Raw genomic sequence first — 16,013 nt, 5'->3', positions numbered from 1 at the left:
GCCTATAAATGAATAAAAAAACTACAGAACCTCACCACTTAAAAACGGGTTCTTGCCACCGAGTCATTGATGGGAAGATGTCTGCAAACACAACTTCCAGCTCTACAACAAACACTATATGGGCAGCACGGTGGCACAATGGTTAGCACTGCTGCCTCACAATGCCAGGGACCCAGGTTCAATTCCCGGCTTGCATCACTGCCTGTGTGCAGTTTGCACGTCCTCCCCGTCTCTGCATGGGTTTCCTCCGGATGCTCCAGTTTCCTCCCACGGTCCAAAAGACGCGCTGGTTAGGTGCATTGGCCATGCTAAATTCTCCCTCAGTGTACCCGAACAGGTGCCGGAGTGTGGCAACTAGGGGATTTTCACAGTAACTTCATTGCAGTGTTAATGTAAGCCTACTTGTGACAATAATAAATAAACTTTAAAATAAACTTAAACTTATAACCTAACATTACCTCAGATGATCTTGAGGGAATTAGGAAGCATGAGGAGCAACAAAGAGACAGTCAAGTTCATCATTTCAACTTCAGACATAGAGCACATGAGACTAAAAAATGCTACAGTCCAGGGAGAGAGTGTTGATATGAGACCAACAGAAAAAAACTATTGTGATAGAAAAAGATCCACAGTCAGGATTTTTTGGAATAGAAATGGACCAGGGAAATATAAGAAGGAACCAAAGAACCTGGATATCCTTGGGAAGGAAACTAATGGAACTTTGGACAAAGAACTTAATACGTGATGGAGACAAAGAACCAGAAATAAGTAGAAATTCTATGACCACCAAGGTGGAAGACACTCCTATCGAGTGGCCAAGTGTTCAGTTCATCCTCAACCTCAAAGTGAAATCAGGACTGGATCAGGGAGGTTGGTCAAAGCACCACAGAGACTAACCCTGCGAAATCGGAGACTTTGAGGGGAGATATAGGAGTATGTTTATATTTGGGATAAATACTTAGAGGGAGATGTAGAGCAAAGGATTAACATCAGGGGCACCTAATACCAATGTAACTACTGATGTAAACTATGATGCAATGACACATTCCTCCTGGATGGCATCTAAACAATCCTAGTAATTTGTTGGAAGACAGATTGCTGGACAACTGTGAAAACCTGAAAGATCCTCTAAAAACAACTATCCAACGCAGTAGTGGTAACTCCCTAATCATGGATGGCAACAAGCTGACCTTGCATGACATCAGTCTGAGCTTGCACTGTAGCACTCAAGTACATTGTGCTGCTTCTTCCTGTTTGCAATGGATGTTGAGTTATTGGCCATCAGATGCTGCATCATGGTTTGCTCCACAAGTGCGCTAACAGAGTTGGTCACCATGTCCATGCTGGAAAAGATGGGTTCCCAGCTCTGCAAAGCCCAATGCAAGGTTGATGCCAGCATCTTCCATGCGCCTTGACAGTGACTGCAAGCTTTCTGGCAGGCCTGTCAATGCACCTAACATTTCTGTAAATTCCCATCTAGTTTCTTTCTGTAAGCCGCTCCATTGCCCTATCGTATTCCTCATTGGTATCCTCTGTGGCAGGACTTCTGTGATCTCATTGATTAAGTAACCAACATCTGTTTTTTTTTTATGATAAACATTGTGTCTGAAGGACAGATCTAAGGGGATGGATAAAGCGATGGCTGCCTGGGAAGAACAGTTGCACAAGTCTGGCTTTTTATTGGTTTCCTGCTAATGTTTGGATCTCTCACAGCTTCAATGTGGATCTTATTTGGGGTGTATGTTGTACCTAAGGCCAATGTGTATCCAGGCCTGGCTGTGTTCATTCAGAATGTATTAATACTTTTTAGCAGCCTGATCTATAAATTTGGAAGAACAGAGGAATTTTGGGCATAAACTCTGGCCATCTCAGCACTGTCTCAGGTCATTTTGCACATGAATGACAACTGCAAATACATGATGCTTTGTATTGTTGGCCAAATATTTATTCAAGTTGATTTTGGGTAAAATGTATTAAAGATTCTTTTTTTAAAATCTGGTGAGAAGCAAAAGTACAACCTTGTGGAGAGTGCTGAGATATATATAGATCTGTAAATTACCAAGAATAATAGTCTACACTAGCAATCTAAGGGAAACAGGAGAATTCTAAAGAAACCCCAACTAGGCTCCGAAATCAAGACAAGATAAGTTCCTCATTCAACAGTCCCACGCCTTACCTTCCCTTGGTTACTGACCAACATCCTCTTCATCACAAAGCTTTCATTAAAAACTACCACAAAGCAAACATTCTAATCCCTTCAATATTGCATCCGAAAGTCAGCTAACTCCCCTTGTGTGTCTTACCCTCCCTAGTGCTCCTACACTGTGATACTCCAGTAGTTGCAGTACGGCTGGTGGGATGCTGCTGCCTTTCAATAGGAGAGACTCAAACTGATTTGAGCAGCTCTGGTCCTAGAAGACTTCAGACTGCACTATCTCCTCGTGGATGGTAGGGATCTGGACTGAGTGGCTGACAGGCAGTAGCAGCAACAGCACAGCAAGTGGCAGGGGCTGGAGGTTGAATGCTGTTATTCTGGAAGACAATAACAGGTTCTAATCCACAGCACCACACCCATTCCTCCTGGATGGCATCTAAACAATCCTAGTAATTTGTTGGAAGACAGATTGCTGGACAACTGTGAAAACCTGAAAGATCCTCTAAAAACAACTATCCAACGTAGTAGTGGTAACTCCCTGATAATGGATGGCAACAAGCTGACCTTGCATGACATCAGTCTGAGCTTGCACTGTAGCACTCAAGTACATTGTGCTGCTTCTTCCTGTTTGCAATGGATGTTGAGTTATTGGCCATCAGATGCTGCATCATGGTTTGCTCCACAAGTGCACTAACAGAGTTGGTCATCATGTCCATGCTGGAAAAGATGGGTTCCCAGCTCTGCAAAGCCCAATGCAAGGTTGATGCCAGCATCTTCCATGCTCCTTGACAGTGACCGCAAGCTTTCTGGTAGGCCTGTCAATGCACCTAATATTTCTGTAAATACCCATCTAGTTTCTTTCTGTAAGCCGCTCCATTGCCCTATCGTATTCCTCATTGGTATCCTCTGTGGCAGGACTTCTGTGATCTCAAGTGCGCTATCACCTGCATACCCCCTCCCTCTGCCTTGCCTACAGGCAATGTCTCACTGTTATGTTTGTTGGGGCATGCCCCTTTAAGAGAATGGGTCAGGTGACCCAGGATTCAAGCTCACCCTGGGTGGAGCTTGCCTAGCTCGTCTTGTGCTGACTGTGTAGGATAAAGATGCGTTAATAAACTGTTCCAATTAGTTTACTACCACTGACCTCATGGTTTATTATTAGTCTCAATATTACTGGATAGTAAGTAAAGGGGCAGTGGTGAATCAAGCATTGTGTGAAGCTAGTGGTTACCAGGATATGGCAGTTGTAGATACATTTACTGAACTAGGCCCCTCATATGAGGTCCTTAAACTTCTTACAGCGTTACATCCAAGTTTGTTGTGTTATACTGTTGGCATTGGCTGTGATGACTATCTTCCCTGTTGTAGAAGGATTCAGAAGATTAAGGGTTAAGTTGGGAGTGAATACAGTACCACCCACCAGTGATATAAGAAAGTTTCTGACCTTGATCTTAAATCAACAGTGTAGAATAGGTAGCAACATGCAAGGACATAGAAACATAGAAAAACTACAGCACAAACAGGCCCTTCGGCCCACAAGTTGTGCCGAACACATCCCTACCTTCTAGACCTACCTATAACCCTCCATCCTATTACGCTCCATGTACTCATCCAGGAGTCTCTTAAAAGACCCAATTGAGTTTGCCTCCACCACCACTGACGGCAGCCGATTCCACTCGCCCACCACCCTCTGTGTGAAAAACTTACCCCTAACATCTCCCCTGTACCTACCCCCCAGCACCCTAAACCTGTGTCCTCTCGTAGCAGACATTTCCACCCTGGGAAAAAGCCTCTGAGAGTCCACCCGATCTATGCCTCTCAACATCTTATACACCTCTATTAGATCTTCTCTCATCCTTCGTCTCTCCAAGGAGAAAAGACCGAGCTCCCTCAGCCTATCCTCATAAGGCATGCCACTCAATCCAGGCAACATCCTTGTAAATCTCCTCTGCACCCTTTCAATCTTTTCCACATCCTTCCTATTTTGAGGCGACCAGAACTGAGCACAGTACTCCAAGTGGGGTCTGACGAGGGTCATGGAGTTCTCTCCATACCTGTACACTCTACTATGAATGTACATAGTTCAGTAATGTTAATAATGACTTCTTGGTAACATGTACAAGACTGATTATTGGTGTCTACATAGTACACACCACGGGTAGTGACAACTCAACAAACCATGCCCCAAATGCTTTCACAGTATCTGTCCGCAGTGTGTCCTGGTGATCTGTGGGTTGAGGATCTCTCCAATCTACTTCATGCACCAAGGCCTTCAGTGCTGCATCAAAGAACTTGGAGCTCACTGTATCCATCTTGTGCAATTCTTGTGCTTTTTCCAGGTCAAACTCACACTTGGAATGTTTTCTGCTACTTAGTCCAGTCACCCTTTAAAAGGTGCAGGCTGCCTTGAACTCATGCTAGACTGTGAAGATGCTGCACTCGGAGCTCAGATGTGCAGCAAGTCAACCGTAGCACATGATGCACACAAAAGTCATTGAAATGACCATGCGCACAGCACAAAGTTTGCAAGCTCCCTACGACTGAAGAAATGACTGTGTCACGTGTGTGATGCATGATGGCTCCCCACAGTTGTTTTCAGATTTTACTAAATTTTGCAGCCTTGTTATTTAAGCTAATTTATTGTGATAAATTGCTCTAGAAAATATTTCTGGTATTTAACAATATAAGCGAATACTTTCAACAAACCTTTGCCTTTTATGCAATCCTATTTCTTCTGCTTTTAGCAATATCCTGTCGCAAGCAAGATGGTGGTCAAGTGGACGTTAATAATTGCAGGAAGTGGGCTGGCACAATGCCACCATTAACACAACACTGTCAGTTGCCCTGCCAAGATGACTGCCAGTTCACCAACTGGTCCAAATTTTCTCCCTGCAGTGGGGACTGTGGTACAGTACAGACCCGAAGGAGGACACTTGTTGGTGAGTAATTAAACAAATAGATCACTATTAACAATCTGACTGTGTGACCATCCCACCTTATTCTGATACCACAAAGTAAAAGTTAACCTTAAGAGAATCTTGAACAAGGCTCCCAAGTCCCTTTGTGTTTCTGATTTCTTAAGCATTTCCCCATTTAGAAAATTGTCTATGCCTCCATTCCTCCTTCCAAAGTGCATATCCTCACACTTTTCCACATTGTATTCCACCTGCCACTTCTTTGTCTACTCCCCTAACCTGTCCAAATCCTTCTGCAGCTCCCCTGCTTCCTCAATACTACCTGTCCCTCTACATATCTTTGCATCATCTGCAAAATTAGCAACAGTGCCTTCAGTTCCTTCTTCCAAATCGTTAATGTATATTGTGAAAAGTTGTGGTCCCAGCACTGACCCCTGAGGCACACCACTGGTCACTGGCTGCCATCCTGAAAAAGACCCCTTTATCCCCATTCTCTGCCTTCTGCCAGTCAGCCAATACCAGGATCTTATTGTTAACACCATGGACTCTTAACTTATTTAACAGTCTCCTATGCGGCACCTTGTCAAAGACCTTCTGGAAATCTAAATAAATCACGTCCACTGGTTCTCCTTTATCTAACTTCCTTGTTACCTTCTCAAAGAACTCTAACAGATTTGTCAGACATGACCTCCCCTTGACGAAGCGGTGCTGACTCAGTCCTATTTTATCACGCACCCCCAAGTACTCTGCGAGCTAATCTTTAATAATGGACTCTAAAATCTTGCCAATGACCGAAGTCAGGCTAATCGCCTATAATTTCCCATCTGCTGCCTCCCTCCCTTCTTAAACAGTGGTGTTACATTAGCTACTTTCCAGTCCTCTGGCCATCAAGCCACCCTTAAAGTAATAAACCTTTGAATTTACACTTCACAACAAAATGTTGCAGTTTTTGGATACAGCATTTTTGTATCAACTTTTAAATTACTTTGATAAGACAGCACTATTTAAATAATATGCATGACAATTCAACTTCTATTTAGCAAGTGTTTATAGATAATTCTTGAGGCATCCACCCTATCCGATTCCTTTTGCTGTCACTGTATGTTTGATGGTATTTTACAGAACAAAAATAACAAATAACATAAACCTGGAACAGTATTGAATCTTCACAGTTCCAAAAACTGTGACTTAAGACCTAGACTGTAATTGTATAAGATTTAGATTACATAAGAGGATTAAGAACCAGTTTCACTCGTGTGAGAAATTTTTGAGCTCATTTTGTTACGTTTGCAATAATATGCCAGTGTTTGAGGGAAGAATCAAAAGCTACTGTTACAAGGTCCTATTATCCCGAAGTCTTCTTTTCCTAAGAAACAGTTGGCTTGAACAATCCAAGTTTCAAACCCCTTTAAAGCACAAACCACACAGTATATCTTTCAGCTCTTCAACTCCTGGCTTCGTTCAGAATTTACTTCCTTTGAACACCCCTCCCATGCACCCACATTTCCAACCCTCTCACCCTCTCACCCTAACCGCTTAATTCACCCACCTTACCCACCTACCCACTTACACACCTACACATTTACCCATTCACCCACCCATTTATTCATAAACTGATTCACTAACACACAGCAAAGCTTGAGGATCTATAAGTGCGGCAGCTAGTGCCATTAAAAGAGGGCATGGCTTCTGTGCTGATTCCTTTTGCTGCTGTGAGTCCTGCTCCTGAGGAAGTTCTTCTGCATCGTCAAATGGAAGTTTGGTCAGAAAACCCGCATCCAGGTAAATGGGTAGTTTTCTGTCTGACCCTCATCAGACACAACAGTTCCAATGCTAGTTAGGAGATTTGATCCAATTTTTAAAAATATTTGCCATTGCTTGATTACCATCATATATTTTAATCTAATTTCCCAATTTACTTCAGCCGTTTACTCTTCATACCATCATAATTGATGTTGTTCAGATTTAAGACCCTAGTTTTAGACTTAATCACATCACTCTCAAACTAAACATGAAATTCTATCACCTTGGCCTGTTTCATTTGTTTCCTTGACATATTCTAGAAAACTGTCTTGACTGCTTTCTATGAACTCATTTTCCAATCTACTTTTGTTGATTTGGATTGCACAGTCTACATGAAGATTACAATCCCTATGATTATTGTATTACTCCTGTTGCATGGTGCTTTAACTTCCTAATTTATAATTACTGTTAGAACACCTACAAACTACAGCCACTGGTGTTTCAGCCCATTGGTGTTCTATCGTTCCACCCATATTGCTTCTACATCCTGATTTTCTGGGCTCAGATCCATTCAGTCTACAGCTTTATCTCTTCCTTTTTCATCAGCTTTACCCCACCATCCTTTCTACTTTGCCTATCTCTTTTAAAGGTGAAGTACCTTGAAATGTTTAATTCCCAAACTTGGTGACCCCGTAATCATGTGCCATAAGGCGACTGGGTCAAAGCGACTGCTTTATTTGTACCATTAATTTACCTATATTTTTATGAATGCTGCAGTCATTCAGATATGGTACCTTTAATTTTAACTTTTTACTATTTTCCTAATGTGACCTTAGTCACTAATGCTGTATTACTATATTAAACTCTCGAGTTCTTCCTAACAAAACCTGTTTGATTTTATCCAAATTGCAACTCTGCTCTACAGCTTGACTTATCTACTCAGTCTTATAAATTTCATCGAATCATAGAATCCCTATCGTGCAGAAGGAGACCTTTCGACCCATCGAGTCTGCACCGACAACAATCCCACCCAGGCCCTACCCCTGTAACTTCACGTATTTATCCTAATCCCCCTGACAATAAGGGACAATTTAGCATGGCCACTCAACCTAACCCACACATCTTTGGACTGTGGTAGGAAACCAGATCACCCAGAGGAAACCCACACTGACACGAGGAGAATGTGCAAACTCCACACAGACAGTGACTCTAGGCTAGAATTGAACCCGGGTCCCTGGCACTGTGAGGCAGCAGTGCTAACCACTGTGCCGCCTTACCAATATCTGAATCCTCCTACCCCTACATTGGTGTAAAACCATATCTACCACACGAGTTATTCGATTTGCCAAGGCATTGATCTCTGCCGGTTTAAATGTGATCTGTACCAATTGAATAGATCTCATTTTTCACAGTGCCAATGCCAGTACCCCATGAATTGAAACTCATGCCTCCAACACCATGCTTTCAGTCACGCATTTAAACTTCAATCTGTGCCAAGTTACTCGAGACTTAGGTAGCAATTCGGAGATTAAAGCACCTCAAACTCCTTCAGCAAGACCTCATTCCTAGCTCTACTTCTGCAGGTAGTTTTTATGTCAACCACAATAACTGGATCCTCTTCCTCCACTCCAGTCATTCCCCAGCCATGAGGCGATGCATCTTATCACATCTGCCCATTGAAGTGGTGGAGGCTACCTCGTTGAATATGTTTAAATCACGGGTAGATAGATTTCTGATCGCTAAGGGAATCAAGGGATATGGGGAGCAGGCAGGTAAGTGGAACTGATTCGCTTCAGATCAGCCATGATCTTGTTGAATGGTGGGGCAGGCTCGAGGGGCTAGATGGCCTACTCCTGCTCCTATTTCTTATGTTCTTATGCTCTTATCACAAAGGCTAATATTAGGAATATAAAAGGCTACCACAATGTGTCAAATGTAATATTTCTCCGAGGCACTGCATTACTATGATCCATCTCACAAACCCACTTTCAGCTTCAGGTGCAATATCGTGCATTACACCTGAATAATGTCGGTGTTGATCTTGAAATTGGAGATCAAAAGTTTGCCTTCTGAATGGTCTGCAGGCAGCTGTAAGATTATTTGCTAGCAATTGTAAGTTAGTTTCATCCCGATGTGTTCCTAAACTGATATATGTTTTTACTGTTAACTTCAGGGAAAAGCAAGAAGAGAGAAAAGTGTCGGAATACTCAACTTTTCCCACTGATTGAGACCCAGTTTTGTCCCTGTGACAAATACACAGCCCAGCCTATTGGCAACTTGTCTGACTGCATTCTCCCTGAGGGAAAGATGGAAACCTTGCTTGGCATGAAGATCCAAGGAGATATCAAGGAGTGTGGACGGGGATATCGCTATCAAGCCTTGGCCTGTCGTGATCAGAATAATAGACTCGTGGAATCAGGACGATGCAACAGACATGGCAAGTTCAAAAGAAATGAAGTTCAGTAGTTGTTTTGTTAGAATACATGTATCAGTATGTCAAAAATAAAATCACCATATGATATTTCTCTAACTTGCAACGAGAAAAACTACTACTGCATGTTGAACATAACATTAGAAATAGGAACAGGATTGGCCATTTGTCCCCTCAAGCTTACTCTGCTATTGAACAAAACCATGACTGAGCTTCTACATCAGCTCAATTTTCCCTTCCTATTCCCATATCCTGTGATTCCCTGACAGCCCAAGAATCTATAGGTCTCAGTCTTATTCACTACAGCTTCAAAAATGCTGGCACTAGAGACTATTGACCAATCTAACTAGCCAGCAGCTCTCTCTGAGGCAGGACTTCCTCCCAAATGACTGTCTGGAATGCGCTGCCTGGGAGGCTGGTAGAGGCGGGTTGCCTCACATCCTTTAAAAACTATTCGGATGAGCACTTGGCACATCATAACATTCAGGGCTATGGGCCAAGTGCTGCCAGGTGGGATTGGATGGGAGTTCAGGTGTTTCTGATGCGTTGGTGCAGACTCGATGGGCCAAATGGCCTCTTCTGCTCTGCATGACTCTATGAGGAAGTCCTGGCTCCAGCCAATTTGTAGGGCAGCAAATATACTCAATAACTGAGCATTGACAACTGTCTAGGTTAGAGAATTGCAAAGATATCGGATATTTTAGATATCGGAGTTTCTCTACCCACCACCTGAAGAGTTAGTGGCAAACACATCGCTGCAGATACAGACTGGAGGGAAAGGGGGCACTAGATGGGGACCAGCCCTTTTTATTGTGGAGGTGGTTGGGGGGTGCTCAATGTTGAAAGGATTGAAATGCTGATCAAGCCACGTCCTTCCACCCATCCTGCCGCAGGCCTGAGGAGAATCACTTTTTGAGCTTCACCGAGACTCCTCCCACCACTGTGAAAATTGTGGCTGGACAGGAAATGACCCTCAAGTGGTTATTAAATGGCCATTTAAGAACCTCAAGTCGGGCAAGGGTGGGTGGACTGTCCAGGGCCTTGTCCATCCCACCATAAAATTGTGGAGAAGCCAGGTGGGCAAGAGCCCAGTGGAAAGGACATCTGACAAATTTAATGGCCACTCACCCTGTCCCTAAAGTCTGCAGTGTCTCTCTGGTATAAGTTGGCAATAAAGCTCCAGACTCATTTAGTCTCAATGGTCTGAAGTCTTCTTGAAGGTAACAACATGTCTGCTCCCCTATGATTGTAGCCGCAGCCCCTGTGTCAACTTCCATTTTAAGAGGTCTGCCATTTACCATCAAGGCTCTCTCTATAGGGGGCACTTTACTCACTTGGACCTGGTTTAGGGTGAATGGTTCGGGTCCCTTGTCAGTCTCCTCAGCCAGTTTCTTCACAGGAGTTAGACTAACCATTGTGGGTATTTTTTGCATATTCTGTCCTGAAAGCTTTACCCTGCAGCACGCTTGTAAATGTTCCTTTTTTGCTGCATTGGAAACATACATAGGGCAGAATTTTACAACTTCATCGCGTCTGTTTTGCGGTGGGAAAATGTTGTAAAATTGGGCATAATGGGAATGATGCCCTTTTTCATACCCATTACTATTTTACAAAGAAAGAAGAATCGGCGCGATCGGGATCCCGCCCAAAATGGGCGAAATGTCAATTTGCATTTTTTGCATTCATCACAATGTAATTAGTGAGCTTCACTCCCAATCGTCCCAGCTCACCTTCCTTAACCACCTCACTCGCTGCAGCCGGATCGGTCAGGAAAACATCTCGAGCATAAAAGTCTCATTTAGGTGTTTGATCAGTGAGAGTGAACGGGGAGGTAAGTCTCTGCTTTCAAACTGCTCTGTGCTGCTCAGAGGGGGGGGGTTGTTTCATAGCAGCCATGTTGTGTTTCGGTTGGGGGGACCTCCGCGTGTGTGAGGAGGTGGGGGGGATGTTGTTGTTTATGGGGTCCGACCTCAGACTCTCAGGACGGACCCGGGTCAGAGCGCTGACCTCAGGTCTTAGCACTGACTCTGGGTCCTAGTGCAGGCAGCAGCAAGCACTCTTGAAGGATGGGGATGGGCAGGAAACTCTCTGAAGTGGCAGCGCTGCAGCCTCAGGATTTTTCAAGCAGCGCTGTCTGTGACCATCACTGCATGGATTCTGGGTGTATGTTTGTGAGTGCAGGGTGAATAGGGAGAGTGTGTAGCCATTCTGGGGGCTGTGGGAGGTATGGGAAGTGTGTGTTGCTGGGGGGTTTCTGGAGGGGCGTGGGTATGGGGAGTGTGTGTTTCTGGGGGTCTGTGGGGGGGGGTATGGGGAGTGTGTGTTTCTGGGGGTCTGTGGGGGGGTATGGGGAGTGTGTGTTTCTGGGGGTCTGTGGGGGGGGTATGGGGAGTGTGTGTTTCTGGGGGTCTGTGGGGGGGGTATGGGGAGTGTGTGTTGCTGGGCTGAGGGCAAGCAGAGTTCTTCAGCTCTCCGTCTGTCTCTCCTCTTCCCCAAATTCCACCCCCCCCCCAGTGTCCCCCAGTGTGACCCATTGATCTTGCTGTTCTTTTGGTTGCTGCTGGAGCTGAAGAGGAGGAGGAATTGCAGAAGACCTCAGGCCTTACCACTCGCAGGAGTGGAGGGAGATGGTCACCGGAGGCAGGATATGGCCGTCATTTGTCCTGGGGGATGGAGGGAGCGGGAGGTGGGTGCGAGCAGGAGAAGGAGAGAGTGGAGACCCCGGCAGTTCCTCACGTGAGTGTCCTTTGGACAACTGTTGGACATCATGTGCTGCCGGCGACTCCTGCTCCAAAAGAAGACAGTGCGACACCTGTGCCATTTATTGAGGGACCTAGCACCTCAGGGGCACCCACTCCCAGTGGCTGTGAAAGTGACGGCCACCTGAAACTTTTATACCACCGGGTCCTTCCAGACCGCCAGTGGAGACCTTTGTGGCATTTCCCAACCGTCTGTCCACAAGTGTGTCAAGGAGGTCACAGATGCCCTGTATGCCCGGGCTGGCCAGTATATTAAATTTGACCTGAACCAGTCCCACGGCTGCAGGATTCGCAGCCATTGCGGGGATGCCAAATGTGCAGGGGGTTGTAGACTGCATCCATGTCGCCCTCAAGGCCCCGGGGAAGAATCCAAGAAGATTCATGAACAAAAAGGACTTCCATTCAATAAATGTGCAATTGGTGTGTGATCATCAGCTGAATATCATGCACGTCTGCACCAGACACTCCGGCAGCGTGCATGACAGCTTCATATTGAGGAGTTCTGATGTCCCGGAGGTCTTTGAGGAGGAGCGCAGGGTACAGGGAAGGCTCTTGGGGACCATGGAGTACCTGCTTTGGACTTGGCTGATGACGCCTGTGTGGAGGCCTGAGACTGAGGCAGAGAACTGATAGAATGAGGCCCACGTTGCCACCTGTTGAATAGTGGAGCGGTGCATAGGGCTCCTCAAGATGCAGTTCAGGTGCCTGGACCGCTCTGGACCTCCAATATAGCTCCCCTGATATCATCCTGCATTGAAGTGGTATGCTAAGCCCTACACAACCTGGCGCAGCAGCGAGGAGACCTTTTGGAGAAGGAGGATGTGGAGGCTGACCAGCTGGACGTCACTGGGGAGGAAGCCACCCAGCAGGAGGAGGAGGAAGAGGAGGAGGACGACAACGAGCAACACCACCCAGGTGCTGGAGGGCTGGTAGCAGCAAGGATCAGGTATGGGGCCTGTGTTGCTGCACATGGGTCCCATTCCCCCCACCCCCCAAACTTGGAGTCCTACAATTTCCTGCAACATTGTAACACCAGAGTGGTGGGCCTGGGTACGTTGTGTTAGCGAGTTTCAGGCAGGAGGGTGATGGTGACTTACGATCACCATTGTGATGATGCCCTGGTGCAAACTAGTCTGACTCCTACCTGAGCTCCGCCTGCACGCTGGCAACTGGGCCCATGTTTGGGTGTGGGTAAGGGAGCACCAAACCCCCACGCAGGGCCCTGAGGCGGGTGCGGTGGGGTGGGAGGGAATCTCTTGTGGTTCTGGGGATGCCATGGCAGGTGCTGTGGCAATGCATGCCACCCGCTGTAGCCGGTGAATTATTTAAGCGCCTTGATTTTCTCAGTAGTATTGCGTTGAGGAGCCTCCCCAACTGACATCAAGGGTAGGGTCCCTCCGGCGACCGTCGGGGTAAGTACATTCCTGTTAGAGGCTAATCAGCGACAAATTAGTCACAGGTGTGGGGTGAAATAACATTTATTGGTGCCAATAAATGTGCTTTCAAAATAATGCTAATATGACAACATGTGAACGTGAGACTTTAAAGTGCCTAAATATTCCATCTACCCAGTGTTGCCCTTCACCCGTGCCATCTTAATGCCGCTACAATTTCTTAACTTTACATGACAGAGTGTGGCCCAGTCTCTGAGGACCAAGTTAGTGACCGTTTGTTTTGATTTTTGCTGGAAACCTGTGCTTTTACACTGTTAACAATTTTTCTGAACCTTGTGTATACTTGGTTCCTCAGTAACATTTCAGAATCTGCATGTCTAAAATCTGATACCTGAAGGTCCCCATCTTGATTCTTTTTCCATGGAGAACAGATTATTTTTAATACTTCTGCCAATTTTAGCTTCTCCGATACTCCAATGGTACTAACTAAATGGGATGCAGTGATTGGCTCTTACTAAGCTCTTCCAATTTGCGTTGGAAGGCTTAAAGAAAAAAAATATTGGACTGCTTATTTGACACAAATATAAGATTGTTAGATATTCAGGTTAACTATAGTTCAGAAAAAGTGTAGAAAATTGATTTAGATACATGTAAGAATGCAATAAGTCTAAATGTTCCAGCATCAAATTACCCTAAGTTGCCCACCAAGGTTCCAGAAGAGGTTAATTTAAATATTTAGCCATCTTGACATCTTACTTGTCAGGTTAAAGATAACAGTACTTATCTGTCTGCTGACCCATTCATCCTACCCTCTTCTACTTGGGTTATACCAGTTGTAGGGTTCAACACAACCTTCTGAATCCACAAAGGCAAAATTTGGAGAGTGAAAGTGGTTCCACTGACCCATGGGAAAAAGTATAAACCATACCTGGGCTAGAATTCTCCGACCTTGCCCGTGGCTGGGATTCTCTGGTTCCCTTGCTGTGAATGGAGATTTGGCTGAGCACCAAATTCTACGTTCTCATTGGCAGCAGTGGCAGGGTGAATGGGGTCGGAGATTTCTGGCCCTGATCACAACTACAAAATAGCACATTGTGCGTGGCATGTTGTGGTACATTCTAAAATATCAAAGCCTGCACAAAACCCCTTTCTATGAGAACGCTAGCCAAGCTGGTTAGAAATCAGTGTTGTGCACTGATATCCTCAGTTTCCATTTTGGCCAGTTGAAGATGAGATAGTTGGTAGTTACCTGCTTTTGGTCTAATCAGATCTGTTGCATTTTGTTGTATAGCCATGCTATTAAATGTTATAGTTAAAATCTCAATGTTTGGAGGAACTAACCACGTTAACATTTTGGGGGTGAAATTGCTCTTTCTAAATGAACAATAGTGAATCACATCCTGGTTTACAACCTATTTTCCATTCACATCAAAAATGTATGTTTACAGTAATTTTGAGAAGGTAAAGCTACCAGCATGAAGTTTCAGTAAATGGGAATGTAGACTACAGAATCAATAATATAGACTTATATCTACTGACTTTTGAGTGGCCGGATGTAGACCATTCAATAATTATCCATTGGTTTCTTTTTTAAAGATATATACCATCATTTAAGTTAAGCATCTATTAACTGAGTGAGTTTATAGCAATTTTGTGACTGTGATTTGAATATTACATTACCAGGCACTACCATTTACTTTATAATTCTCTGACAACAGCTTACATAGAGGAGGCTTGCATCATCCCTTGTCCTTCCGACTGCAAGCTTAGTGAATGGTCCAATTGGTCTCGTTGTAGCAAATCATGTGGTAGTGGAGTGAAGGTCAGATCCAAATGGTTGCGTGAGAAGCCATACAATGGCGGAAGACCTTGTCCAAAACTTGATCACACCAACCAGGTAACCAGAAACAAATTTATTGCAGATTTCTGAAATGCATATTTTGCAAGCATATTTTAAACCTTTCATTATGTAAACTGTTGAGATGACTGTGAACTTGATGTTTGATTAAACCATGATATGCCACTACAGAAACCAAAAGAGAAAGTGCTGGAAAATCTTAGCAGGTCTGGCAGCATCTGTATGGAGTAAAAAGAGCTGATGCTTCAAGTCCAGATGACCCTTTGTCAAAACTCTGTCAGCCTTTGACAAAGGATCATCTGGACTCGAAATGTCAGCTCTTTTATCTCTTTACAGAAGCTGCCAGACCTGCTGAGATTTTCCAGCATTTTCTCTTTTGTTTCAGATTCCAGCATCCGCAGTAATTTGCTTTTATGCCACTACAGCAATGTGCATTTGCAATGGGGTTTCCTTATATGTATCTTTGTAAAAGTGGCATATAACTTAGATATCAAATCAGCAATCTGACTCTAAAACTAATTTAAAAATAGGAGATACTCTGACCCTACAGAATATCTGTACTCCAATGCAAAGCCAATTTATAAATAAGAACATAAGAACATTCATGTGAAGGCTGTTAGATTATTGGAAACATTTTAAATGTAATTTTAATTCCCTAATGCTGGCAGAGAGTTGGTTGTTCCATTTGCTATGTTAATATATACAAATATAATATAACCCTATTTTTGATTGTGTAGTTGTGCTCTTCATTTCAATGT

The 16,013-nt window shown here is 44.4% G+C and overlaps 1 protein-coding gene across 1 annotated transcript in view; it reads left to right on the top strand.

Annotated features, from left to right (window-relative positions):
• The window catches only part of thsd7aa (thrombospondin, type I, domain containing 7Aa), a 398,355-nt gene that overhangs the window by 298,536 nt on the left and 83,806 nt on the right, over window positions 1-16,013 (top strand). The window contains exons 12-14 of the mRNA XM_078228043.1: window positions 4,900-5,094; window positions 8,987-9,250; window positions 15,116-15,294. Coding sequence (XP_078084169.1) covers window positions 4,900-5,094; window positions 8,987-9,250; window positions 15,116-15,294 — 638 coding nt within the window. The remainder of the gene's footprint in view (window positions 1-4,899; window positions 5,095-8,986; window positions 9,251-15,115; window positions 15,295-16,013) is intronic.

This window comes from Mustelus asterias, chromosome 2, assembly GCF_964213995.1.
Source record: "Mustelus asterias chromosome 2, sMusAst1.hap1.1, whole genome shotgun sequence".
NCBI lineage: Eukaryota > Metazoa > Chordata > Chondrichthyes > Carcharhiniformes > Triakidae > Mustelus > Mustelus asterias.
Note: the sequence above shows the minus strand (reverse complement) of the source record. Positions and strands in the feature narration are given on the sequence as shown.